The 24567-nt window shown below is 50.2% G+C and overlaps 1 protein-coding gene across 1 annotated transcript in view; it reads left to right on the top strand.

Annotated features, from left to right (window-relative positions):
• MTCL2 (microtubule crosslinking factor 2) overlaps positions 1 to 24567 on the top strand; it is an 86975-nt gene that overhangs the window by 50133 nt on the left and 12275 nt on the right. The window contains exons 6-14 of the mRNA XM_009233558.4: positions 1193 to 1333; positions 3926 to 4051; positions 5286 to 5516; positions 8023 to 8127; positions 9078 to 9245; positions 10869 to 11120; positions 16713 to 16784; positions 17346 to 17416; positions 19687 to 21037. Coding sequence (XP_009231833.3) covers positions 1193 to 1333; positions 3926 to 4051; positions 5286 to 5516; positions 8023 to 8127; positions 9078 to 9245; positions 10869 to 11120; positions 16713 to 16784; positions 17346 to 17416; positions 19687 to 21037 — 2517 coding nt within the window. The remainder of the gene's footprint in view (positions 1 to 1192; positions 1334 to 3925; positions 4052 to 5285; positions 5517 to 8022; positions 8128 to 9077; positions 9246 to 10868; positions 11121 to 16712; positions 16785 to 17345; positions 17417 to 19686; positions 21038 to 24567) is intronic.

The raw sequence follows: 24567 nt of genomic DNA, 5'->3' as shown, positions 1-24567 counted from the left end.
GACCCTGTGCTGAGGGAAGGCCTCTGATCTGACCAGAGGTCAGAGGGATGGATGGCTGGGGGCACAGTGTTTTCAGCAGAGCAAATAGCCTGTGCAAAGACACAGCTCAGATCAGAGGCGGAAGGAGCATGGTGTGTCCACGGCGCTGAGTGAAGAGACAATGTGAAGCTGGACTGCACTGAGCATGTGGCAGGTTTGATCTTCATCCTCAGAGCAATGGCAGGGAGTTTTTCATTTCCAGGGAAAGAGAGCGATTTAGCACTTTCTTTTTTCTTTTTTTTTTTTGAGACAGAGTCTTACTTCTGTCGCCCAGGCTGGAGTGTGGTGGCGCGATCTCAGCTCACTGCAACCTCCGCCTCCTGTCTCCACTTTCCGGGTAGCTGCAATTACAATTCTCCTGTCTCCGTCTCCCAGGTAGCTGGAATTAGAGGCATGCCCCACCACACCTGGTTAATTTTTGTATTTTTAGTAGAGACGGAGTTTCACGATGTTGGCCAGGCTGGTCTTGAACTCCTGACCTCAGGTGATCCACCCGCCTCGGCCTCCCAAAGTGCTGGGATTACAGGTGTGAGCCATTGTGCCCTTCTGAGATTTAGCACTTTCTTTTTAACAATTATACAGTGGATATGTGCCATAATTTCTGTAACTCAAGACCTGTTGATCCGGTTTCATCTTACTTTTTTAAGCAAGCACATTGCCTTTTTTTTTTTTTTTTTTTTTTTAAAGAAACAGTCTTGCTCTGTTGCCCAGGCTGGAGGGCAATGGTATGATCACAGCTTGCTGCAGCCTCAAATTGTAGATGGAATCACAGGCACATGCCACTGTGCCCATAGACTGCTCTATGTTATTTCCCTCTTGGTTCTTTTTGAAAGAGGGATGAACAGAGGTCACAGATGTGATAGGACAGTTCGGGCTGACTCAAAAGGTTTGTGCACAAGACACACATTCAAAAAATCACTTCCCACTTACCTACTCATTCATCCTTTCAGCAAACATTCATTGAATGGCAGCAGTGCCCCCAGCCAGGGCTGGGTCTGGGTTGCAGAGGTGAATCTACAAGGGTCCCAGCCCTCAGGTGGGTGGTTCAATCCTCTTAGGGAGTGCAGAGGCCTGGGGGTGGGTGTTTCTGGCACCCCTCCAGCCCCTCCCCATGGTGATCTTTGGTTTGTTCTGCCTGTGCCTCTGGGTGCAGTCACCTGACTTCAGGGACCTGCCGGAATGGGAGCCCAGGATCCGAGAGGCCTTCCGCACTGGTGACTTGGACTCTAAGCCCGACCCCAGCCGGAGCTTCAGGCCTTACCGAGCTGAAGACAATGATTCCTATGCCTCTGAGGTGGGTCTAGGCCTGAGCAAGCATGGGATTGGGTGGGAGGAGAGTGACTGAGCCCTGTCAAAAGCAGAGTGGTCCATATATCACTTAGCTGGTGAGGATATGGGTTTGGGGCATTCCATTTGGTTCCAGGCTTCCTGGCAGCCAAGGCCAGAAGGGACATAAGTAAGTTTGGGACATTCTTATGGCCTGATCCAAGGAAACTTATAAACTCATCTGCATAAATTATTTTTTCTTCTGTACTAAATTCCACTGGGAATTTAACAATTTATGTAATTTAATGGAACTACTCATGTATGTAGCAGGAAGGCAGCAGTCTCTATAGTCAGGCAGTTTGGGTTTCAATTGTGGATCCACTCTATACTGGCTGTGAGATCTTGGATAAGTCATTTTACCTCTCTGATTCTCAGTTTTCTCGCATGTAAAATGAAGGTGCCTCATAGGGTTGTTGAAAGGATTAAATACATGAAAAGCCATAGCTTAAGGCCTGGTCCACATTGGGTGAGGATGAGGAGGAGGATGATAATTATGATGATAAAGACACATCTCTGGGACTCAGGGGACCTGAGTTCAAGTCTCAGTTCTACCAGTGTTCCTGCGTGACCTTGGACAGATTTCTACCTTCTGGCCACAACTTCCCCATCTGTAACGTGGGAGGGTTAGAGTGAATGGTAGTTACTGAATTGCTAGAATTCTTTGATCCTCAGGGAATTCTGGGTAGTTCTGAGCCCCTTCTAAGCCTACTGAGCTTCTCCTTGCTCTTCATAATGAGCCTGAAGCAGGAAAAGGCTCCTACGGACTGGGTGGAGTATCCCTGAAACCCTGAACTTTGCAGAGTCCTATGTATTTTCCAGCCTGAGCACCTTTCTGAGCATCTCTTGGAAGATGACTCTGTGGTCCCAGGAAGGCCAGCCCATGACTATGTAGGAAGGAGAAACTCACTTGAAGCTGATGGATCAGACTCTCTAAGTGAGCTTCCTGGAAGCCATGGCAAAAAGAGAAAAAACTGAGATAACTTAGTTGTCGTTTTCTAAGAAAACGAAATAGACCTATTCTTTTTTTTGTTTTTTTTTTTTTTTTTAGACCGAGTCTCGCTCTGTTGTCCAGTCTGGAGTGCAGTGGTGCGATCTTGGCTCACTGTAACCTCCATTTCCTGAGTTCAAGCGAATCTCATGCCTCAGCCCTCCCGGTTAGGTGGGACTATAGGCGTGCACCACCATGCCCAGCTAATTTTCGTATTTATAGTAGAGACAGGGTTTTGTCATGTCACCTAGGCTGGTCTCAAACTCTGGGGCTCAAGTGATCCTCCCGTCTCAGCCTTCTAAAGTGCTGGTATTACAGGCGTGAGCCACCGTGCCCTGCCAGGAAATAGGCCTATTCTATAGGCTTACCTGTAGAAAAAATTATTTCCTGCACACATTCAATTATTTGTTTCATTCAGCCACTCTTTATTGAGCAGTGACAATTGCCCAGTGCTGTTGAACACTGAGTTCAGGGAGGAAACCAGGGACAGCAGACAGTATGTAGCCCTGCAAAAATTTTTAATGCAAAACAGATATAGAAGATATACCTCAAGTCACTGTGCCTTCCACTGCCAAATCATCATATTATTGACCATATAATGAATGTTTACTTTCTCACAGAGGGACATTTGCCCTGCCTAGGAAGGTTTTATGTAGAAGTTCTGGGGCCAGGCACGGTGACTCACACCTGTAATTTCAGCACTTTGGGAGGCCCAGGTGGGCAGATTGCTTAAGCCTAGGAGTTCGAGATGAGCCTGGGCAACATGGCAAAATCCTGTCTCTATCAAAAATATATAAAAATTAGCCAGGCGTGGTAGCGGGTGCCTGTAATCCCAGTTAATTGAGAGGCTGAGGCAGGATAATCGCTTGAACCCGGGAGGCAGAGGTTGCAGTGAGCCAAGATGGCGCTCAAAGCTGGCGAAACTCCATTGAAAGAGAGAGAGAGAGAGAGAAGGGAGGGAGGGAGGGAGGGAGGGAGGGAAGGGTGGGTGAAGGTCGGAGGTCAGAAGGTCTTCACGTAGTTCCCACTGGTTACATTTATTGTGTGTGTCCATGTCCTTTATATGTTTTTCTATGGAGGTCTATAGCTTTTTTGGTTTTGTTTTTGTACTTTCTGTTGAAGTATAACATAATAACATACATAAAATAAAGGACACTGTCCTTAAGGGTACCACTGAATGGATTGTTACATACGTATAGATCCATTAAACATCTTTTAAGTCCCATCATTTAGTATCTAAGTTGTTTCTAAAATATTGCAATTATAAACAATGAAACAATGAACATCTTTGTGAATCAAACTTAGTTTTCCCAGTACCTTATTAAGATAAATTTCAGAGAGAAAAGAACAAGTTCCAATGGTAACAAAAGCCAGATTTGATATGTACTGTTTCATTTAATCATCATGACGACCCTCGGAGGTGGGGACAGTCATTCTGCCTGATTTGTATTTGGACAGCTTGGGTCCAGCATCCCATCGTTCCCCTACCACTGTCATCCTTAGATCACAATTTCTATCCACTTCTTCCTCTCTCTCCCTCCTCTTTATCTGTGTCCCGTGTCTGTACCACAGATCAAGGAGCTGCAGCTGGTGCTGGCTGAGGCCCACGACAGCCTCCGGGGCTTGCAAGAGCAGCTCTCCCAGGAGCGGCAGCTACGAAAGGAGGAGGCCGACAATTTCAACCAGAAAATGGTCCAGGTGTGTGGTGCCCAGCACTTTCAGGCAGCTATTCCTATAGCCTCTCTGAGCTGGAAGCAGAGGCCTTGAGGATCTATGGGCCCTCTGAAGTCAAAAATGTCAGGGGAGGCTGGGTGTGGTGGCCTGTAATCCCAGGCGTAATCACTTTGGGAGGCCGAGGCAGGCAGATCATTGAGGCCAGGAGTTTGAGACCAGCCTCGCCAACATGATGAAACCCCACCTTTACTAAAAATACAAAAATTAGCCAGGCGTGCACCAGCACGCCTGTAATCCCAGCTACTCAGGAGGCTGAGGCAAGAGAATCGCTTGAACCCAGGAGACGGAGGTTACAGTGAGCCGAGATCGTCCCACTGCATTCTAGCCTGGGTGACAGAGTGATATCTAAAAAAAAAAAAAAAAAGAATGAAAGAATGTCAAGGGAAACCTGAGTCTTCAGCGCCTGTGCCCTGCTGGGATGTTATTGCCCTTGCCATTGTGCATTAGCTGTGTAACAGGGCTGTCATTGGCTGCCTGTGGGACCTGGGGCCAGTCCTGTTTTCTCTCAGGACTTCAGTTTCCCATTTATGAAATGGTGCCCTCATCAGGCCTGGCTTCTAATCAAGATAATAGTTCTGGAATAACATTTGTTAAGCCCTTACTGTATGGTGGGCCTGTCCAATGTACTTTCTACCCATTATGTCTTTTAATCCTTGTGCCCTCCCTTATCACCATTTTGCACATGGGGAAACTGATGTCCAGAGAGCCGGAGTGCTCTGCCCAGGGTTGCACATCCAGAACGTGGCAGGGCTGGGCCTCTAATCCAGGTCCCTCTGTTAGGCATGACACTGCATTGCTTCCTAGGGTGTTGCCTAGTCATCAGCTGTCCTCAACCCTGGCACGCCCTTTGCTCTCCATGTGTCACCCCTCCCTGCTATCATCGCTCACCCTCGCAGGTTCCTCATGAACATGAGCGTTCATGTGAGACATTTGGTGCCCAGGAGGTGCTCAGTATATGATGTCATGGTTTTTTAGAGCCAGGGTCAAATCCCAGCTCCTTCAGTGATGTGTCACTGTTTTTGCAGTAGCAGAGGGCAGTGCTCATCTGAATAGATTGCGCCACGTGTGGTGGGATCCCCAGCAGGGATCACTCACAAGCACCACCCAGACTTTCCACCCTGCCCCTGTGCAGGGGCCCGGAAACGGGTGGGGGAGAGGGCAGGGCCCTGGGGTTGCTCAAGCTCTTGTCCCCCGGCAGCTGAAGGAGGACCAGCAGAGGGCGCTCCTGAGGCGGGAATTTGAGCTGCAGAGTCTGAGCCTCCAGCGGAGGCTGGAGCAGAAATTCTGGAGCCAGGAGAAGAACATGCTGGTGCAGGAGTCCCAGCAGTTCAAGCACAACTTCCTGCTGCTCTTCATGAAGCTCAGGTGGTTCCTCAAGCGCTGGCGGCAGGGCAAGGTTTTGCCCAGCGAGGGGGATGACTTCCTCGAGGTAAGATTGGGCCTGGGCCTGGGACTGGGACTGGGAGTGTGGGCTGGGGAGAGAGGGACAGGGAAGGGACGCCCAGCTGGTATTGACACAACTCCTAGGCTCACATACCTGCCGTCAGCATGCAGTCTTCCTTCCTGCATTTGTTGCTTTTTTTTTTTTTTTTTCGAGATGGAGTCTCACTCCAGCCCAGGCTAGAGTGCAGTGGCGCAATCTCAGCCCACTGCAATCTCCATCTCCCGGGTTCAAGCGATTCTCCTGCCTCAGCTTCCCGAGTAGCTGGGATTACAGGCACATGCCACCATGCTCAGCTAATTTTTGTATTTTTAGTAAAGACAGGGTTTCTTGGCTGGGCACGGTGGCTCACACCTGTAATCCCAGCACTTTGGGAAGCTGAAGCGGGTGGATCACGAGGTCAGGAGATCGAGACCATCCTGGCTAACATGGTGAAACCCCGTCTCTACTAAAAATACAAAAAATTAGCTGGGCATTGTGGCAGGCGCCTGTAGTCCCAGCTACTCGGGAGGCTGAGGCGGGAGAATGGCGTGAACCCGGGAGGCAGAGCTTGCAGTGAGCCTAGATCGCGCCACTGCACCCCAGACTGGGAGAGAGAGCAAGACTCCGTCTCAAAAAAAAAAAAAAAAGACAGAGTTGCTCCATGTCGGCCAGGCTGGTCTCTCGAACTCCTGACCTCACGTAATCCACCCGCCTTGGCCTCCCAAAGTGCTGGGATTACAGGCATGAGCCACCATGCCTGGCCGAAAGATATGTTTACTTAACAAGAGGGAGTAGGCTGGCTTAAAAACATTGGTGATAGTACAGGTGGTATTAGGATGTGGCAGGAAACATGTGAGGGTGGAGCTTTGGGAATGTAAGAAGCTTAGAAAGGACCCACCTGGCCCATTCATGCCCCTGTCTGTGCAGGACCCTTTGCTGCTCAAAGCCCCTGCCTCCTGTCATCAGCACAGCAGCACACATCAACACATCAGGGAAGAGAAGGGGACTTACAAGGATGTCAGACCTTGGTCACACTCATCTTAGTTGATATTGTTCACTTTGGCCTTGTCCTTTTGGGTTCAGGTACCTCGAGGCTAGCCCAGGCTTGGCCCTCCTCTGGTCCAGGCTACTCTCTGTAGTTCCCTGTCCAGATCCAGTAGGGAGCACTGGCATGCCTCAAGGTGCCACTTATGCCATCAGGGGTACTCCAGAGGAGCCCAGATGCCCCAGGAGCCAGGCAAGACAGCTAGACCTGAGTGTGTAGCAAGACCCTGCATCACCCTATCTCAGTGGGGCTCAACATTCCATGGGCCCACACCCTGCTGCCCTGGCCCTGCAGTGCCTGACACAGGGCCGCCCCTGGGAGCATTTGCCTCGGGCCTCCTATCTGAAGCTGTCTCTTCTGTGACGTTTGGAAACATAGAAGCCCTCTCACCAGTTTGGAAGTCTCACAGGCCTCTGGATGAAGCCCAGTTTAAGGGAATGACCTGCAGGCCACACAGTCTATATTTTAAGTCAGTTTGTCTCAGACGAACCCTCCACATTTGGTGAAAACCTTTCTAGCCATTTCCATATCCTAGAGTAAAAGAGAGAGAAACTTACTTTAGGGAAAAAAAAAAAAATAGGGCATAAACATAGAAAATTGGCTAGGTGCGGTGGCTCACGCCTGTAATCTCAGCACTTTGGGAGGTTAAGGTGGGCAGATCACTTGGGATCAGGAGTTCGAGACCAGTCTGGCCCACAAGATGAAACCCTGTCTCTACTAAAAATACAAAAATTAGCTGGGAACGGTGGTTCACACTGGTAGTCCCAGCTACTCGGGAGCCTGAAGCAGGAGAATCTCTTGAACCTTCAAGGCAGAGGTTGCAGTGAGCCAAGATCATGCCATTGCACTCCAGCCTGGATGACACAGTGAGACTCCATCTCAAAAAAAAAAAAAAAGAGACACAGAAAATGATATAACATATATGCCTATAATTAAGAAATATATGCATTTACCAAAATAAGCATAATTAATAAGATACAAACATAATCATGCTGGGCACGGTGGCTCGCACCTATAATCCCAGCATTTTGGGAGGCTGAGGCAGGAGGATTGCTTGAGCACAGAAGGTGACTTGCTCCCTTTTGCCTTATTTCCATCCTGAACTAGGTCCCTGATCTCCTTGGCTGGCCCTGGACTCTTGCCCAGAATCCATCAGCAAGAAATCCAACCCCCCAGCAAGGTCCCTTCTGTCCGCCCAAACCTTTGGTCACCCTTATGTAGCATTGTGGGAGTGCGTGTGGTCTTTTCATTTCAACCGCAGTACCTGCCTTGACCCAGCCTGTCAACATGGTTATTTCAGAGTGACTCTCAGGGATGCTTCGTGGTCTTTGGGGCAGAATAGATGTCGTGGGAGGCTAGGAGGGCCTGACTGTCCAGCCGTGCTCCTTGACCTACATGGTGCCCAAGGTTGGAATTAAAATTGGGAAAACTTGCCACCTGCTGTTAAGCATGGTTTTTAAAAAACAGGTGAACAGCATGAAGGAGCTGTACTTGCTGATGGAGGAAGAGGAGATAAACGCTCAGCATTCTGATAACAAGGCCTGCACGGGGGACAGCTGGACCCAGAACACGGTGTGTTTCCAGCCCCTTCCCGGTCCTGTTGTGTCCATTCATTCCTTTGTCTGCTCAGTAATCAATTCCTACTGCTTTCTCTGACCCCATTCCTGGACATTGAAGTTGCAGGTTATTGCCTGGTCATCCCAGGGCAGTAACGGAGTCCAGATGATGGACTGTGGGGTCATAGGCAAGAGAGCAAGTAATTCTGTTTGCAGTATAGGGGACAGTATCACAGTGAAGGGGTCATGGATGATGGGTTTTGAAGGTTGTATAGGAGTTTACCTAATAGAGAACAGGGGAAAGACTATTCTGGACCAAGAGAACTGTGTGTGCCAAGGTGTGGCAAGGTGTTCTGGTATTGAGTATGGCTTGGGAGGTACGTGGTAAGGGTAAGGATATCAGGCTAGAGTCATCTGAAGAGGGGCCTTGTGGTTTAGGGTCAGGAACCTTCAAATCAAGCCATAAGTCGGAGAGAACAGTGGGGTCAGGATCCCAGGGTCACACACGGTGAGCTGGGGTAGGGATGGGAAATGAGGGCATGGGCCCAGGAGAGAAGATTTGGGACAGAGTCAGGCAAACTGAGGGAGTCTCCATGAATTAGACCCCACATCTGGCCTGCAGCGGGTCAGAGAGGCAGATCCTGAGTGAGGAGAAAGACCCACGGCGCAGACACTGCAGAGCCTTGAAGAAGCCAGATGATTCAGCTCAGAATTAGGCTGAATAATTATTACTGTAACTGCAGGGATTTTTCTTGGTGTCAGATTTGGGCCGCATGTCAGCCTAGGAGGTAGCCAGGGCTGGTCCTGTCATTCCCATTTTATGGGTGAGATGACCTAGGGAGGTCGTGGGACTTGCCCGAGGCCTCATGAAGTCCCAAGCTGGACTCCTAGGTGAGGTCTCTGAACCCAGGTTCCCCTCCCTACCCCCCAGAGGCTCTTGACTCAGGTTTTGCCTCCTGTCTGCAGCCCAATGAGTACATCAAGACACTGGCTGACATGAAGGTGACGCTGAAGGAGCTGTGCTGGCTGCTCCGGGATGAACGCCGTGGTCTGACAGAGCTTCAGCAACAGTTTGCCAAGGCCAAGGCTACCTGGGAGACAGAGCGGGCAGAGCTCAAGGACCATACCACCCAGGTGAGCCCCCCACCTGTCAGAGGCCTCTCCCCTTACTCTCAGCCAAGCCTTTAGCTGTCAGATCTGGGAGTAGGATACCAAGGCCATGCTCCTAGAGGAATAAGAACGCCTTTGCTTCACCGGTGGCCCAGAGAGGGTAAGAGACTTGCCTAAAGTCACACAGCAAGGGTATCAGAAGCGGTGGGGAATGGGAGTCACAGGGGAAGGGAAGGAGGGTGGGGGATTGTGCCCTGGGCTCACAGGTGAGACTGGTGCGCACCCCCACTGCCTGGTGTCCTCATTTGCTCCTTCCTTTCCTCATAAGGACTCCCTCAGCCCCCACTGCCTGGCTCTATTTTGCTCCCTCCACTCAAAATGGGGGCCTCCCCTCCCAACTCCCCAGCGTGCCCCCAAAGGAGCCTTAACCAGGAGCCCTGGGGGTTTGGTGTCTGCTGTGTGCCTGAGGGTGACTTGCTGCCTCCTTTGGCCTGAAAAGTGAGAGGGTGGGCTTCTTCCCTCTCAGAGAGAATGCTCTGACCCTGCAGCTTGGGCTCCAGCTTCTTCCATCCAGCCTGCCCCTGCTGCAAGCTGCCTTCCTAGGCATCAGCAGCCTCTGGGAGGCAGGTACTCCGATGGTCTCTGCTGGACAGATGACAAAACTGGCACAGAGGAGTTAAATTTATCTCCCAAGGTCACCCGGCTAATAAGTGGCAAACTGGCTCTTGCTCCCCCAAACCTCTAACCCCTGGCTTCCTGTGACCCCAATTCCACCTCTTTTTTTTTTTTTTTTTTTTTGAGACGGAATCTCACTGTGTCACTCAGGCTGGAGTGCAGTGGTGCAATCTTGGATCACTGCAACCTCCACCTCCGGGGTTCAAGAGATTCTCCTGCCTCAGCCTCCAAAGTAACTGGGATTATAGATGGCACACCACCGCGCCCAAGCTAATTTTTGTATTTTTAGTAGAGCTGGAGCTTCACCACGATGGCCAGGCTAGTCTTGAACTTCTGATCTCAAGTGATCCGCCGGCCTCAGCCTTCCAAAGTGCTGGGAGTACTGGCGTGAGCCACCATGCCCGGCCCCAATTCCACCTTTTTCCCACTGCTCACAGTCTCCTGGCTACTTCCTGGTGCCACTACTCTCCCCTCGTAACCCTCTTGCAGATCTCACAGCTCCCTCCATCTGCACATTCCACGGTGTCCACTGCACCCGCTGCCCCCAAAAACCCGGGCATTTCAGGTGCTCCTCCCTCCAAGAACCTGACCAGCCCATGGGGGTTAATGGGGGGCATTGAGTCTAAAGGTTGCACATTCCCTTTCCTGCCACCCTGAGGTCTGAGGCCAAGACAACCATCTTGCTGGAGAGACCACTAGTAATTTTTCAGAGTTTTTATGAGGATACTGACATCATGCCTAAAAAGCCTACAGCAGAGCTTGGCTTATAGAGAGTTCTTCAAACCCTTATTGTGTGGAGGGGTTAGGGGTTGATTCTGAGTGGGGAGGACTAAGCTGGGTTAGTCCCTGGTGAGGGGTCTTTTGAGGGGACCTCTCCCCTTTTCCCCTGCTGGCACCCAGGAGGGAAGGAGAGAGAAGGGCCGAGAGGAGTGGCCTCCTGCTGCCAGCTGCTTAGTCTGCTTCTTTCCGCAGATGGAGCTGAAGACAGGGAAGGGGGCCGGGGAGCGGGCAGGGCCCGACTGGAAGGCAGCCCTACAGAGGGAGCGTGAGGAGCAGCAGCACCTCCTAGCTGAGTCCTACAGCGCTGTCATGGAACTGACGCGGCAGCTGCAGATCAGCGAGCGCAACTGGAGCCAGGAGAAGCTGCAGTTGGTGGAGCGGCTGCAGGGTGAGAAGCAGCAGGTGGAGCAGCAGGTGAAGGAGCTGCAGAACCGCCTAAGCCAGGTGAGGCCCACCCCTGCCAAGCTCCTTCCACCCTCAAGGGAGAGTTGCTACAGAAATGATTCCGAAGCAGGAACTCCTTCAGGTATAGCTGGATCTAGGTGCTTGTCCAGTGAGGTCTGGCACACCATCTCCTTCGGGTATAGCTGGATCCAGGCACTTAGAGAATGCAGTGGGAACTAGATCTTTCTCTCTGCTTCAGCCTGTCAGGCCTGCTTTCCTCTGTGTTAGCTTTACTCTTAAACAAGCTATTCCTAAATATGGCCACCATAAGTTTCATGCTCATATCTTACAGCTTAGCAAGTACGGTGGATTGGCCAGATATGAGTCATGTGCCCACCCCTGGAGCCTACCCAAACCCAGGAACCAAGAGGGAGGAACTAAGAGTGGTTCCCATGGGAAAATTGGGACATCTCCAATCAAAAGAAGGAGGAAAGGAAAAGCAATCATTGACCCTCACTCCCCATTATAGTTCACTTCATGCAGCCAGGCACCACCTACCATAGGCTGCTCTGCTCCACTCTTGATTTTGACTTTTCCCTTTCTTTCACTTTTATTTTTATTTACTTATCTATTTATTTGAGACAGAGTCTCGCTCTGTCACCCAGGCTAGAGAGCACTCTCGGCTCACTGCAGCCTCCGCCTCCCAGGTTCAAGTGATTTGTGTGCTTCAGCCTCCTCAGTAGCTGGGATTACAGGCGTGTGCTACCACGGCTGGCTAATTTTTATATTTTTAGTAGAGATAGGGTTTCACCATGTTGGCCAGGCTGGTCTCAAACTCCTGGCCTCAAGTGATCCTCCCGCCTCAGCCTCCCAAAGTGCTGGGATTACAGGAGTGAGCCACCATGCCCGGCCTTACTTTTATTTTATTTATTTTTATTTATTTATTTTTTCTTTGAGAAAATAAATAAATAAACTCTGTCGCCCAGGCTGGAGTACGGTGGTGCGATCTCAGCTCACTGCAACCTCCGTCTCCCAGGTTCAAGTGATTCTCCTGCCTCAGCCTCCCGAGTAGCTGGGACTACAGGCACGTGCCACCACACCCGGCTAATTTTTTATTTTTAGTAGAGATGGGGTTCACCATGCTGGCCAGGCTGGTCTCGAACTCCTGACCTCAGGTGATCCGCCCGCCTCAGCCTTCCAAAGTGCTGGGATTACAGGCGTGAACCAAGGCGCTTGGCCTTACTTTTAATTTTAATTACATGAATCAGGACTTCATCTTTATATAAGGTTCAAATATTACAAAGGCATATTTCAGCCTACTCCCTCCCTTTCTTGTCATTTTTTTTAATGAAAAAAATTTTTTTTTTTTTTTTTTAAGAGATGACGTCTTACTGTATGGCCCAGGCTGGGCTTGAGCTCCTGGTCTCAAGCCATCCTCCTACCTCAGCCTCCCTAGTCGCTGGGCCTTTCTTTCTATTTAAATTTATATTTACAGGGTTTTGTTTTGTTTGTTTTTTTAATCATTAATCAAATTGTAATGTCCATTTATTTATACTTTGTGTCTTTCCTGGAGAGCTGTTCACAAAAGTATAGAGGCCTTCCTCATTCAGTGTGACTGGTGCCTGGTGCTCCTAGTGTGGAGATACTATGATTTGTTATCTACAGTGATTAAATCTAGGTTGTTTCCAGTTTTTCACTATTGAAAGTTGTGACCTGAAGCTGGTTGTGGCAATGTGTGCCTGTAGTCCCAGCTACATGAGAGGCTAAGGTGGGAGGATTGCTTGAGCTCAGGAAATCAAGGCTGCAGTGAGCCATGATCATGCCACTGCACTCCAGCCTGGGCAACAGAGTGAGACTTCGTATCTAAAAAAAGAAAAAAAAAAGTTCAAGTTGTGCCTCAGTGAACATCTCCACACATATATTTCTGCACACGCATGAATATTTCAGTAGGATAGATTCCTAGAGGTGAAATTGCTAAATCCAAGGGCATATGCATTTATAGTTGATGGTAACTGCCAGGCCGCCTTCTAGAAAGGCTTTGCCCATGTACCCTCCTACTAGCTGCACGGTGAGGAGGACAAGAAGGCCCTTTTTGCTTTATCTTTGCCAGTTCCTGTGATTACCAATCTTTGAAACGTCTGCCCAAGTTAGAGTGGGAAACGCTATCTTATTGCTTTACTTTGCATTTCTCTGACTTGTGCTGAAGGTGAGCATTTTTCATGAGTTTATTGATCTTAGGTATTTCCTCTTCCTAATGTTCTCTTCAGTACTTCAACAGCCTTGCAAGGTCACGTTCATGAAACCCCTTTTTCAGATGAGAAGACCGAGGCAAAGTGATTTGCGCAAGGTCATAAAGTGAGTAAGGGAGAGGACCAGAATCTGGCAGAACTCCCAAATCTGGAAAGTTCCTGGTCCTGGGCCATGCCCACTTCCCTGCAGGGAAAGAGCTCCTTTGAGGTTCACACCCGCTAGGAGCCTGTGCTTGGGGAGTGCAGGATGGCAGGATGACTAACAAATCCCAGAACCATCCAGGTACCACGTGGAAAGCAGGTCACATGCATGCATCTGTTTGCACCATCAAACCAAATTCCTGTCTATAAAAGAATAATTCCGGCCGGGCGCGGTGGCTCACGCCCGTAATCCCAGCACTTTGGGAGGCCGAGGCAGGCAGATCACGAGGTCAGGAGATCGAGACCATCCTGGCTAACATGGTGAGACCCCCATCTCTACTAAAAATACAAAAAATTAGCCGGGCGTGGTGGTGGGTGCCTGTAGTCCCAGCTACTCGGGGGGCTGAGGCAGGAGAATGGCGTGAACCCGGGAGGCGGAGCTTGCAGTGAGCCGAGATCACGCCACTGCACTCCAGCCTGGGTGACAGAGCTAGACTCTGTCTCAAAAAAAAAAAAAAAAAAAAGAAGAATTCGTTCTCATATTAACAACAAAATGTTTCTAAAATGATTTTGAAATTATGAAACAAGCTTCATGTCATCCCTGGGGAACATATCAGCCCACAGGTGTGTCTTGTCAGCTCATCAGGGCACAGGTTCCATGTTCTGCTGTTGTTCTCACATCAGGGACTTGCCGGCCCTCTAGCTTTGGCCTCTTGTGTCTCTCTGACATTCCTCTGCTTCCTGTACTTTAAACCAAATCCCCCAAAGCAGCATTCTTCCTTACACTGGACTGACGATTAAGCCAGACTGATGAAAGCAGCAGAGTGGCTGGTGGGAAAGAGCTTCTGACCAGGAGTCCCCAGTCCTTACCTGGCTCCACCAGGTACAACCCCAGTCAAGTCACCTCTGATCTCTGGGCCTCATCTGTAAAATAAGGATGACCATTCTTGACCTTCTCATCTTGCAGGGCAGCTATGGAAATAAAGTGAGATAGCCAGAAGATTCAAAGTGCTTCCTAAGCCCACCCTGTCTGGGGCTTGGTTTGATTCTACGGTCTTCATCTCTCATTGCTGTTTGCTGATGTTAGTGTTATTTTCCTCCCTCCCTTCCCTCCCTCCCTCCCTCCTTCTTATTTTCTTCGTTTCTTTCTTTTCTTATTTTGAGACAAGGTCTTGCTCTGTCACCTAGGCTGGAGTGCAGTGGCACCATCTCAGCTCACTGCAACTTCCGCCTCCCAGGCTCAAGTGATCCTCCCACCTCAGCCTCTCATGTAGCTGGGAGCACACTCTACCATGCCTGGCTAACTTTTATTTATTTATTTATTTATTTATTTATTTATTTATTTTTGAGACAGAGTTTCACTCTTGTTGCCCAGACTAGAGTGCAATGGCATGATCTCGGCTCACGGAAACCTCTGCCTCCCGGGTTTAAACAATTCTCCTGCCTCAGCCTCCCGAGCAGCTGGGATTACAGGCTTACACCACCACGCCTGGCTAATTTTTTGTATTTTTAGCAGAGACAGGGTTTCTCCATGTTGGTCAGGCTGGTCTCGAACTCCCAACCTCAGGTGATCCACCTGCCTCGACCTCCCAAAGTGCTGGGATTACAGGCGTGAGCCACCGTGCCCGGCAACTTTTGTATTTTTTTGTAGCAATGAGGTTTCACCGTGTTGCCCAGGCTGATCTTAAACTGCTAAGCTCAAGTGATCCTCCCACCTCAGCCTCCCAAAGTGCTGGGATTATAGTTGTGAGCTGCCACACCTGGCCTAGTGTTATTTTCATTGTTGTCCTTATTACTGTTTGTCTCATGTTGAGTTTCTAAGAAGCAAAGCCCTAGACATGAATTCAAGTACAAGTAAGGTGACCAACCCATGCTGGCTTGCCTGGGACTGAGGGTGTTCCTGGGACTTTGACTTTTAAAGCTAGAATAGTCCTAGCCATAGCCTACTCGTTTTTTTAGAACTGAGGGATCTGGGACATGGGACTTTCAGTGCAAACACTGAGAAAGTCCTGGGCAAACCAAGATGAGTTGGTTACCCTGTGTGCAAGTGATTTGTTAACGGATGGAGCCAGGATGGGGAAGGGGAAGAAACCACGTAAGATATGCTTTCAGATGAAGTCTGCCCTCGGCCTGACCCCATGACATGCCCAGGAGTGTAAACAGTAAATCACTCCACAGTTTGGTCCACCTTAAGGCAAGGGGTCTGCCTTTTGGGCCAGTCTTTTGGACCCCTGTCTTTGTCTGTCATTGGCAGTGATTCGGTTCTGGTTGCCCAAGGCAATCCTCCAGAGAAGGCTGTAGTGCCAGATGGTACAGATGGAGCCACCAACAGTGGGAAGTGCTACACGATCATTCACTCAGTCAGCTGCCCGACCTCTTCTCTCAGTCTTGATCCTCTCATCTGCCAAATGGAAATTACCACAGGAACACCTATCATACACTGTTTCTGTGAGGATTAAATCAACTAATGTGGCCAGACGTGGTGCCTCACACCTGTAATCCCAGCACTTTAGGAGGTCGAGGCAGGCGGATCACCTGAGTCAGGAGTTCAAGACCAGGCTGGCCAACATGTGAAACCCGTCTCTACTAAAAACACAAAAATTAGCCAGGCAAGGTGGCTCATCCCTGTAAATGCCAGCTACTCAGGAGGCTGAGGCAGGAGAATTGCTTGAACCTGGGAGGCAGAGGTTGCAGTGAGCTGAGATTGTACTATGGCACTCCAGTCTGGGCAACAGAATAAGACTCTATCTCAAAAAAAAAAAAAAAATTAATGTGTGCATAGGAGATAGGTTCCATCACAAGCCACCTGGAGGTGATGGAGCTCCAAAGAGGGGAGGGAAGCAGAGGCCCCTCAAGGCCCAGCAGGAGAGAGTGCCGGGATACATGAATGACGGCCACTGTGGATGGAGCAGCGGGGGTGCCTGCATCTTAAATTTGCCACTCTGATGGGATGTAGCTGCTGCTTAGCTAGTCTAGCTGTTCTGTGAATTGTAACATGAATTCACATAGTCATGGCTGTTACTATATTAGGTATAATGACATCTAGAAGGATGCCTGCAAGTAGTTCCTTTTATTATCATTTTCCAAATCCACCAGGCAGAGTGGGGCGCTCTGAGCTGCTACCCACTGAGAAGGTGGCCCCTGATTCATGATGTAGGTTCTGTGGGCTGCAGAGTGGAGTCTGGGGAATGGCCTTGCTTAGAACGGGGTCCTGCATACCAGCTTTGCCCATTACCGACCCACCCTCTCTGCCCTTGCCCAGCTGCAGAAGGCTGCCGACCCCTGGGTTCTGAAGCACTCGGAGCTAGAGAAGCAGGACAACAGCTGGAAGGAGGTGAGTGGGGCAGCTGCTGCCATGTTAGCTTGGCTCCTGGCTACAGCATAAAGGTCCCTGCTTGTGGGGGACATGAGAGGAAGTTGCTAACCCTGTCTCACAGGTCACACCCTTGCACCTTGGGCTCCTCAGCCCTGGAGTCTGTATCTCATGGTTCCTGCCTCAAAAAAAAACAAAAACAAAAACAAAAACAAAAAACAACCACCCAGGGACTGAGCTAAGTGAGGGGGTAGGGTTGAGGAGGGAGAAGACAAGCCCACCACCAGCTGAGCAGTGGGCCACTGGATGCTTTGTTGCAGTCACCACATTTGGATTAAATTTTAAGTGGTCCCTTTCCTTGGGGGTCACTCTTGGAGCTCTGATTGGCCCAACCTGGATCACATATGGTAGGGGAGTTAGATGCAGTGCAGCCAGAAACTGACCATGCTAGATCATTGATGACGTCATTCCTGCTCTCCAGATGAGGAGATTCAAGCACTGAGATCGGGGCTGGTCTCTTGTTCCATGCCCTTAGTGCTCTAGTGGCCAGAACTGACCCTTCCTGTCTCTCTTCCTTGACAGACACGCAGTGAGAAGATCCATGACAAGGAGGCTGTTTCCGAAGTTGAGCTTGGAGGAAACGGTTTAAAGAGGTGCTTGCATCCTGGTCCCCTGCTCTGCCTCTCTGCCCCACCCCACAGCCTCGCCCCCTCCACCTCCTGCTGCACCCTGCACCCACTCTACCTGCTTTCGCTGCAGCCCTGCCCTGCCCCTTTGCCCTCTTCCTGCCGCCACCCCACCGCATCCGAGTTGAGAGAGCATCGGGATATGGTTTCTCTGGAACCCAAGCCACTCAGGAGCTGGAAAGCTTGGGGCAGTGGGAATTCCAGGCTGCTGCATGTTGTTTGATTCCAGGAATGGAACACAGGTGGAAAGAAAACATTTCACTCCTCTTGGGATTCTTTTCTCCCGCCTCTGGAGTTAGGAGAGTCAAGATTGACTTCTATTCCTGGGATTATTGAGCAGCATCCTTTGGGTCCAGCCCTGTGCAATGGCCAAGGAGACCCCCAACCCAAGACCATAAGGACCACGTCTCCACTGTTAGGAAATCTGTGAAAGGAGTCAGGGAAACAGAACCCCCAGCTGCTATCAGACCAGCCCAGAAGCAAGGCAGGCAGGACAGGCTGTGGAGCCAGAGGGCCAGGTTTGAATGCCAGCCCTGCCAGTTCTAGCTCTATGACCTTGACCTTGAGCAGTACTTCCCATCTCTGTCTAGTGGGGATGATAGGAGCTGCCTCTTGAAGTTAATCAGGGTGGTCTGACGCATGCATTTCCATATGCCTGGTGTGTTCAGGGATTCAGGCAATATATGGTGCTTCATGGCGTCTTAGTTTGGGTTCCCCCATAAGCAAACCCTGAGACAAAGATTTAAGTGCAAATGGTTTATTTGGGACAGAATTTCAGGAAACACTTGGAAGTGAGACAGGGAAGGGAAAGCAGCCGATAAAAGAAGCTTCAACCTGGTTATTCCGTGGGCAACTGGAGTTCAGGCTATCGGAGGAACTCAGGGAGCCAGAGTAGAACATGCAGCTTAGAGTCATCCCACCACAAGGAGGTTGGGGCACTTGTTCACCATATCCCACCTATTGTTTGTTGAGGGCTGTGTTTAGGGGCATTAACTCATTAACTCTGTGCTATCTCTAGCTTCGGTTTGGGTGTGTGTTTTGTTTTTGTTTTTTTTTTTTGAGACAGAGTTTTGCTCTGTCTCCCAGGGCGGAGTGCAATGGCACGATCTTAGTTCACTGCAACCTCCACCTCCTAGGTTCCAGCGATTCTCCTGCCTCAGCCTCCTGAGTAGCTGGGGTTACAGGCTCACGCCACCACGCTTGGCTAATTTTTGTATTTTTAGTAAGAGATAGGGTTTTACCATCTTGGTCAGGCTGGTCTCAAACTCCTGACCTCAGGTGATCTGCCTGCCTCAGCATCCCAAAGTGCTGGGTCTAGCTTCTTCTATGTGGAGGACAGCCAAGTATGATCCCACAGGCAGAAAAAAAGCCATCAGGTAGAGAATGGTGGAGTATGCAGTTCAGAGTATGCAGTTTTAGGTGTATAGGTGAAAGTGCAGAGAGAGGCCAGGTACAGTGGCTCATGCCTGTAATCCCAGCATTTTGAGAGGCAGAGGCAGGAAGATCGCTTGAGGCCAGAAGTTTGAGACCAGCCTGGGCAACATAGGGAGACCCCCATCTCTACAAAAAATTTTTTAAAAATTAGCCAGGTGTTAGGCTGGGCGCAGTGGCTCACGTCTGTAATCCCAGCACTTTGGGAGGCTGAGGCAGGTTGATTACCTGAGGTCAGGAGTTCCAGACCAACCTGGCCAACATGGTGAAACCCCGCCTCTACTAAAAATACAAAAATTAGCTGGGCGTGGTGGTGCACACCTGTAATTTCATCTGCTCCAGATGCTGAGACAGGAGAATCGCTTGAACCCGGAGGGTGGAAGTTGTAATGAGCCGAGGTCATGCCACTGCACTCCAGCCTGGGTGACAGAACAAGACTCTGTCTCAAAAAAAAAAAAAAAAAAAAAATTAGCCAGGTGTGGTGGTGCACACCTGTAGTCCCAGCTACTCTGGAGGCTGAAATGGGAGGATCACTTGAGCCCAGGAGTTTGAGGCTGCAGTGAGCTATTATTGTACTACTGCATTCCAGCCTCGGTGACGTATCAAGACCTGTTTGGGAAAAAAAAAAAAAAGAAAGAAAATGCAGACAGAATATGGGACTGGGCACCAACAACATCTCTACAAGAGGTGAACAAGACAGTCTTGGTCTTTGCCCTCACGCAGCACACAGACCAGGGTGGTAGACCAGAGTGTGCCCTCAGTGTTATTTCCACTAATAACCACGTTTCCTCCTGTGCCCTTCGCAGAACCAAATCTGTTTCTTCCATGTCTGAGTTTGAAAGTTTGCTCGACTGTTCCCCTTACCTTGCTGGCGGAGATGCCCGGGGCAAGAAGCTGCCTAACAACCCTGCCTTTGGCTTTGTGAGTTCCGAGCCAGGGGATCCAGAGAAAGACACCAAGGAGAAGCCTGGGCTCTCATCGAGGGACTGCAACCACCTGGGTGCCCTGGCCTGCCAGGATCCCCCAGGGAGGCAGATGCAGCGCAGCTACACGGCTCCTGACAAGACGGGCATCCGAGTCTACTATAGCCCCCCGGTGGCCCGGCGCCTGGGAGTCCCTGTGGTTCATGACAAAGAGGGGAAGATCATTATCGAGCCCGGCTTCCTCTTCACCACAGCCAAGCCCAAAGAGTCGGCCGAGGCTGATGGGCTGGCTGAGAGTTCCTATGGTCGGTGGCTCTGCAACTTCTCACGGCAGCGCCTGGACGGAGGCTCAGCGGGCAGCCCCTCGGCGGCCGGGCCTGGCTTCCCAGCGGCCCTGCATGACTTCGAGATGTCAGGCAACATGAGTGATGACATGAAGGAGATCACCAACTGTGTGCGCCAGGCCATGCGCTCCGGCTCACTGGAGAGGAAAGTGAAGAGCACATCCAGCCAGACGGTGGGCCTGGCCAGTGTGGGCACACAGACCATCCGCACGGTCAGTGTGGGCCTGCAGACCGACCCACCCCGCAGCAGCCTCCATGGCAAGGCCTGGTCACCCCGCAGCTCTTCGCTCGTGTCTGTGCGCAGCAAGCAGATCTCCTCCTCCCTGGACAAGGTCCATTCGCGCATCGAGCGGCCCTGCTGCTCCCCCAAGTATGGCTCACCAAAGCTCCAGAGGCGGTCCGTGTCCAAGCTGGACAGCAGCAAGGACCGCAGCCTGTGGAACCTGCACCAGGGCAAGCAGAATGGCTCGGCCTGGGCCCGCTCCACCACCACGCGGGACAGCCCTGTATTGAGAAACATCAACGATGGACTCTCCAGCCTCTTCAGTGTGGTGGAGCACTCAGGGAGCACGGAGTCTGTCTGGAAACTGGGCATGTCTGAGACGCGGGCCAAGCCCGAGCCTCCCAAGTATGGCATTGTGCAGGAATTCTTCCGTAATGTGTGTGGCCGGGCACCGAGCCCCACCTCGTCAGCAGGAGAGGAGGGCACCAAGAAGCCAGAGCCCCTCTCCCCGGCCAGCTACCATCAGCCAGAGGGTGTGGCCAGGATCCTGAACAAGAAGGCAGCCAAGTCGGGCAGCAGTGAGGAGGTCAGACTCACCATGCTCCCCCAGGTGGGGAAGGATGGTGTCCTCCGGGACGGAGACGGAGCCGTGGTCCTTCCCAATGAGGTAGGTGGGTGGGATCTGTCCTTTCTCTTGGTAGGTGGAGTTAGTATATAAGGTCCAAGCTCTTTTGGTTTTTAAGTTCAGAGATATGGGCTGAGGTGGGTGGATCGCCTGAGATCAGGAGTTCAAGACCAGTCTGGCCAACATGGTGAAACCCCATCTCTACTAAAAATACAAAAATTGTCCAGGCGTGGTGGCATGCACCTGTTGTCCCAGCTGCTCTGGAGGCTGAGGCAGGAGAATCACTTGAACCCAGTAGGTGGAGGTTGCAGTGAGCTGAGATTGTGCTACTGCACTCCAGCCTGGGTGACAGAGTAAGACTCCGTCTCACCAAAAATATATATCTATATATCTATATATCTATGTATCTATATCTATCTATCTATCTATCTATCTATATAAAATAAAAATTCAGGAATATGGCCATGTGTCCCAGGAAGTTCTTATGCTGGTCTAGGATAGAGTTGGAAGGTCCCAGACCTGGAACAACACAGACCTGATGGTCACATGGTCTGAATTCCAAGAGACTAGTGAGCATGGCTTAACTAGCAGCTTTTGCTCCACCCACCAGAGACTGCCAGTATCCCCTCCAGGGAAGGGACCTTACTGCTCTCCTGCCACTCAGTGGTGTGCTAGAGCCAGCTTGTTTGGCTTGCGGGAGCCAATTGTCAGCATCTCTGTGGTTTTTTTTTTGTTATTGTTTTTGTTTTTGTTTTGAGAGAAGTCTCGTTCTTGTCCCCCAGGCTTGAGTGCAATGACTCAATCTCGGCTCACTGTAACCTCCGCCTCCTGAGTTCAAACAGTTCCGCCTCTGCCTCCCAAGTAGCTGGGATTAAGGCACCTGCCAACATGCCTGGCTAATTTTTGTATTTTTTAGTAGAGACGGGGTTTCACCATGTTGGCCAGGCTGGTCTCGAACTCCCAACCTCAAGTGAACCGCCCGCCTTGGCCTCCCAAAGTGTTAGGATTACAGGCGTGAGCCACCGCGCCTGGCCACATCTCTGTGTTTAACATCACCTTAGTACCTGGAGATTGGTCACAGTGGGAGGATTTACAGCATAAAAATTGGTAAACACTACAAATTGGGGCTCCTATCACTCCTGGAAAACTAATTGTTAAACATTAGCGGGCATACCATTTCTCCACCCCATCAAGACTTCACACCTAAGTGCTCACATTTCCTCTGAGACTCTTTTGCTGCACACCCCACTCCTGCTATCAGTTTCTTATAAGTTAGTTAGTAAGCCTTATTTGAAGGTTAGTGAGCATTATTTGAATGTTAGAATGCGCATAAGTTAACTTTGCAGAAAGGGAAGGAAATGTATTTGAAGGATGGCATATTTTATAAAACCCAAGAGTAGGAACCTGACGACCTCAGCAGCTTCTCCCTGTCTTCCTCTCCTCTCTTTAAGCTTCACCCTCTCTGATATCATATTCCTCCTTTTTCTCTGTTTCTCTCTCTGTTGCATTTGCACAAGGACTGGGTGGGCTGTCCCAGCTCTGACTTTACAACATCTTCCAGTTCAAGCCCCTAGGAGACACTGACACAAATCCCTCTCTCCCAATTCCACATTTCTGAAAGAAGGAAACTCTGATTGGTGCAACTAGAGGCAAGTGTACCCCTTGGTCCAGTCTATGGCTGGGAGTGGTACCATGTGGTCTTCTGTGGACTCAGTGGGGGCACAGAGACATGAGAAGGGCTGTGTGTGGAATGGGCTGTGATAGACTCAAACATTCTACTTTTCTATTATTGTACGTTTAGGTGGTTTCTAGTTTTTCCCTATTGCAAATAATGCTGTGGTGAACATCTTGGTGTAAAATCATTTTTTTACATTTCAGACTATTTCCTTAGGTATAAGTTGCAGAAATGAGATTAAAGGATAATAGAATATAAATGTGGCCGAGCGAGGTGGCTCACGCCTGTAATCCCAGCACTTTGGGAGGCCGAGGTGGGTGGATCACGAGGTCAGGAGTTCGAGATCAGCCTGGCCAATATGGTGAAACCCTGTCTCTACTAAAAATACAAAAATTAGCCGGGCATAGTGGTGGTCACCTGTAGTCCCAGCTGCTTAGGAGGCTGAGGCAGGAGAATCGCTTGAACCCAGGAGGCAGAGGCTGCAGTGAGCTGAGATGGCACCACTGCACTCCAGCCTGGGTGACAAAGTGAGACTCCATTTCCACAAAAAAAGAATATAAATGTTTTAAAGTTATTTGATAAATACTGCCAAATTGTTGTTCAAAAGTGTGCCATTTCTACAGCTTCCAGCAGTGTGTGGCGAGTGCGTTACTTTTCTATACTCTCACTCAGCTGGCTGACATTTAAAAACATCTTTTAAATATTTATTCCTTTTTTGGCCAGGTGCAATGGCTCATGTCTCTAATCCCAGCACTTGGGAGACTGAGGTGGCCAGATCACTTGAGCTAGGAGTTCAAGACCAGTCTGAGCAACATGGTGAGAGCTCATCTCTACATTAAAAAAAAAAAGGCCAGGCACAGTGGCTTACGCCTGTAATCCTGGCACTTTTGGGAGGCCGAGGCAGGTGGATTGCCTGAGCTCAGGAGTTTAAGACCAGCCTGGGCAACACAGTGAAACCCCATCTCTACTAAAAAAATACAAAAAATTAGCCGGGCATGGCAGTATGCGCCTATAGTCCCAGCTACTCAGGAGGCTGAGGCAGGAGAATTGCTTGAAGCCCAGAGGTGGAGGTTGCAACAAGCTGAGACCACGCCACTGCACTCCAGCCTGGGCAACAGAGCAAGACTCCATCTTTAAAAAAAAAAAAAAGGGCCGGGCGTGGTGGCTCACACCTGTAATCCCAACACTTTGGGAGGCCGAGAGAGGTGGATTGCTTGAGGCCAGGAGTTTGAGACCAGCCTGGCCAACATAGCAAAACCCTGTCTCTACTAAAAAAATACAAAAATTGGCCGGGCGCAGTGGCTCACGCCTGTAATCCCAGCACTTTGGGAGGCTGAGGCGGGTGGATCATGAGGTCAGGAGATCGAGACCATCCTGGCTAACACGGTGAAACCCCGTCTCTACTAAAAATACAAAAAATTAGCCGGGCGTGGTGGCAGGCGCCTGTAGTCCCAGCTACTCGGGATGCTGAGGCAGGAGAACGGCATGAACCTGGGAGGCGGAGCCGAGATCGCGCCACTGCACTCCAGCCTGGGTGACAGAGCGAGACTCCGTCTCAAAAAAAAAAAAAAAAAAATTAGCTGGGCATGGTGGCACATGCTTACAGTCCCAGCCACTTGGGAGATTGAGGCATGAGAATTGCTTGAACCCAGGAGGCAGTGAGCCAATATCGCACCACTGCACTCCAGCCTGAGCAACAGAGTGAGACTCTGTCTCAAAAATAAATAAATAAATAAATAAATAAATAAATAATAAAGTCTGAAGGCAGGAAAAAAGCAAATGTCTCAGTCTGAAGGCTGTCAGGCAGGAAGAATTCTCTTACTTGAGGGAGAGTAAGCCCTCTTGTTCCGTTCAAGCCTTTGACTGGATGGGGTCCATGTTAGGGAGAATTTACTTT

The sequence above is a fragment of the Pongo abelii genome, chromosome 21 (genome assembly GCF_028885655.2).
Source record: "Pongo abelii isolate AG06213 chromosome 21, NHGRI_mPonAbe1-v2.0_pri, whole genome shotgun sequence".
Classification (NCBI taxonomy): domain Eukaryota; kingdom Metazoa; phylum Chordata; class Mammalia; order Primates; family Hominidae; genus Pongo; species Pongo abelii.
This window is presented reverse-complemented; position numbering and strand designations above follow the sequence as displayed.